The sequence below is a fragment of the Alosa sapidissima genome, chromosome 24 (genome assembly GCF_018492685.1).
Source record: "Alosa sapidissima isolate fAloSap1 chromosome 24, fAloSap1.pri, whole genome shotgun sequence".
Classification (NCBI taxonomy): domain Eukaryota; kingdom Metazoa; phylum Chordata; class Actinopteri; order Clupeiformes; family Clupeidae; genus Alosa; species Alosa sapidissima.
This window is the reverse complement of record NC_055980.1, coordinates 15,656,645-15,659,552: the sequence shown is the minus strand read 5'-3', so window position 1 is coordinate 15,659,552 and position 2,908 is coordinate 15,656,645. Positions and strand designations below refer to the sequence as shown.

At 43.1% G+C, this 2,908-nt stretch overlaps 1 protein-coding gene across 1 annotated transcript in view; it reads left to right on the top strand.

Annotated features, from left to right (window-relative positions):
* The window catches only part of fads6 (fatty acid desaturase 6), a 23,669-nt gene extending 22,126 nt beyond the window's left edge, over positions 1-1,543 (top strand). The window contains exons 5-6 of the mRNA XM_042082045.1: positions 122-301; positions 1,229-1,543. Of these exons, the coding sequence (XP_041937979.1) occupies positions 122-301; positions 1,229-1,378 (330 nt within the window). The 3' untranslated portion in view covers positions 1,379-1,543. The remainder of the gene's footprint in view (positions 1-121; positions 302-1,228) is intronic.
* The last annotated feature ends 1,365 nt before the right edge of the window (positions 1,544-2,908 follow it).

The window sequence follows — 2,908 nt, the reverse complement described above, 5'->3', positions numbered from 1 at the left end:
TGGAAGAACACACAACAGAAGTAACAAACACAAATAATAAACAACAAGACCCACAGGGTCGTAACACATGGCCTCATCACATGACACATCACCATGTCTATTCCACTCTCTGCCTCTGCAGCACATCGGGCTGCCCATGTTCTCTCCGACGCGGCGGCCCAAGCGCATCTACCAGATGACCCACGGAGTGCTGAACCTCCCACGGAACCCACTGCTGGACTGGATCTTTGGTCACTCCCTCATCAACTGCCACGTGGAGCACCACCTCTTCCCCTTCCTCTCCGACAACATGTGCCTAAAGGTCAGACACTAACACTACATGCACACGCACGCACACACACACACACACACACACACACACACACACACATGGGGGTCCATGCTTGATTTGGGTTAACCTTCACTCAACATGTTTGCCTTCCATGTTGGGTTTATGGGTTTGGATTGGGGTTGGTATTCATGAGATTTGGGTCAGGATTTGGATTAAGGTCAGAGCTGGACATTTGGGTGTTAGTGTGGATGTGGTTATGTTGACTAATAAGAGAAAGCAATCACACAAGTTAAAAGCTGCAAAATGAGGATGGTGATATCGTAGACAGTCTCACAACAAGGAACAATAAGGGTAGAATTCACCTGCAGTAAATTAAAATGAAGTAGTGTGTATAACAAGAGTGATAAAGACACAAATGTCAAAACAGTTGTTTTCAGAGCTCGTACAGCCAATAAGCTGCGTAATTAGATGGATAAAAGTATTCCCCTGTGGCGTTACAGACCCACAGTCAATATTAATGGCCACCCTTGGCTTTGCATATTAGGTCAGAGGCATAAACTTTGGCTAGTAAGTAAATTCCAAAAAGGAAAGGTCTATGGTTGCCAAGAGTAGCAAATCTGCTCTAAATGTAATCTCCTAATGACCCAGATGCGAGTACACGACTGTAGCTCAGTTCCAGTCAGAGTTAAGTTTTCCTGGACTGCTCAAGCAAGGCCACACAGCTAACGAGGAAACATAAACATCTTTCCTCTTAGGTCTGAGAATCTGATGAGAAGCTAAAATTAGACTTCAAGTCTATTTCAAGTTGTGAAAGAGTTGCACTGAAGTTGCAGGACCCCGCTACCTCACCACGCCTCTTCATTCACTGTCTTTTTTATCACTGCCTCACACAGATTTTTGAATACCAGGCAGCTTCCTTTAACAAACAGCCCCCCCCCCTCTCATCTCTGTCCAAAGGTGAAGCCCATTGTCTCCAAGTACTTGAAAGAGAGGGAGCTGCCGTACCAGGAGGATAGTTACGTCTCCCGTCTGCGCCTGTTCTTCCACCGGTACCAGGAGTTCATGGTGTACGCGCCTCCCATCACCGAGCTCGTCGGGGTGCAGTGACGGACTCCTGACGGGGAAGAGAGGAGGAGGAGGAGGAGGAGGAGGGAAGAAGAAGAAGTAGAAGAGGAAAGAAGAAGAGAGAGACTCTTTGTTTATTCTGAAGCACAATAACAAATGCACACAGAGTGAGAATGAAAGAGAGAGAGAGAGAGAGAGAGAGAGAGAGAGAGAGAGAGAAAATGTCTCCCTCTCATGGAAGGACCGGAGGTTACTAACACCATTGGCCAGCTACATTGCGTGTAATTTAATTATCAAACATAACATTTCTGTTAATCCCATCGTGTATTCACACATACATCCTTTAGCTCAGTGTTTCTCAAAGTGTGGTCCGGGGACCACTGGTGGTCCGCAAGCTATCCCAAGTGGTCCGCGAGCAGACATGGTAAAATATAATATAGATCAGCTCTTTGCAATATTGAACAAACTTGTATGTAAATCCAAACAGTTCTGCAACACTGCCTATGTAAGCTACACCAGTTAAATCATATGATTCCTCTGACACAATAAGCAAGGTGCAAAGACAATAAGCAAGGTGGTTCAGTGAGTATACCTATTGTGCAATATACTGTTGGAGTAGGTCTAGTGTTTTTTTTTTTTAGCTAGGTGGTCTGTGATTTTTTTTTTATTATTAGTTTAGTGGTCAAAAAAAGTTTGAGAAACACTGCTTTAGTTGACCCAACAAACTGCACTTACAAAGCAGTGCACGTCATACAGACATTCAGGAGGAGGTTCATATATCACATAATCAAGATGATTCTATGCAAGAAATATGTATGTTGATAATTCAAGGCAATCATAGTTCGTAGACAGCACATAATAGCTATATAATGAGTAAAATGGCCATGGCAGTTGCTGTTGTGAAAGATATATTGTGCTAGCCAACAAAAAGCCTGTGGAATCCATCTTACTTACAAAACTTACCCATTTTTTTATGCGTAAGTTTTGTAAATAAGATGGATTCCATATATGGATGGATTTTATAGCACTTCTGTAGTTTAATGACTAGGGAACAACTGTTACATTATATTTTTAATGGAATTGCCAGTACACAGAAATGACATACACATACTTTATTTACACCAATGTAGGTTAATCCATAGCAGCTTTGCACCAAACCAAAGTCCTTTTAAGCAAGTCCCTCCACTCGGCGGCCATATTGCAACGCAGTCGTAGGGCATCCATTTCGACAGAAATGCGCGTGCGCAAGGCTTCACGACACCAATCTTGCTCCAGTGGCGAGATCACAACACATGATTGGCACGATGTCTTCACAACACACCATATGATTGGCTCAATGTATTCACATCACATGATTGGCTCAATGTATTCACATTTTTGCCGAGGAAGGGGTGGGATATGTGTAGACAACGGCCATATTGGTGTGACAAACTAGCCCCATGCATTTCTATGGAGTATTTTTTGAGTGCTGTGTCTCCACATTAGAAAGTCTCTGACCAAACAGACAGTAAGTATATCAAAAAAATAATGTTTTCATGATGGAACGTCAAATGGATAGAAGATAAAAGGTGA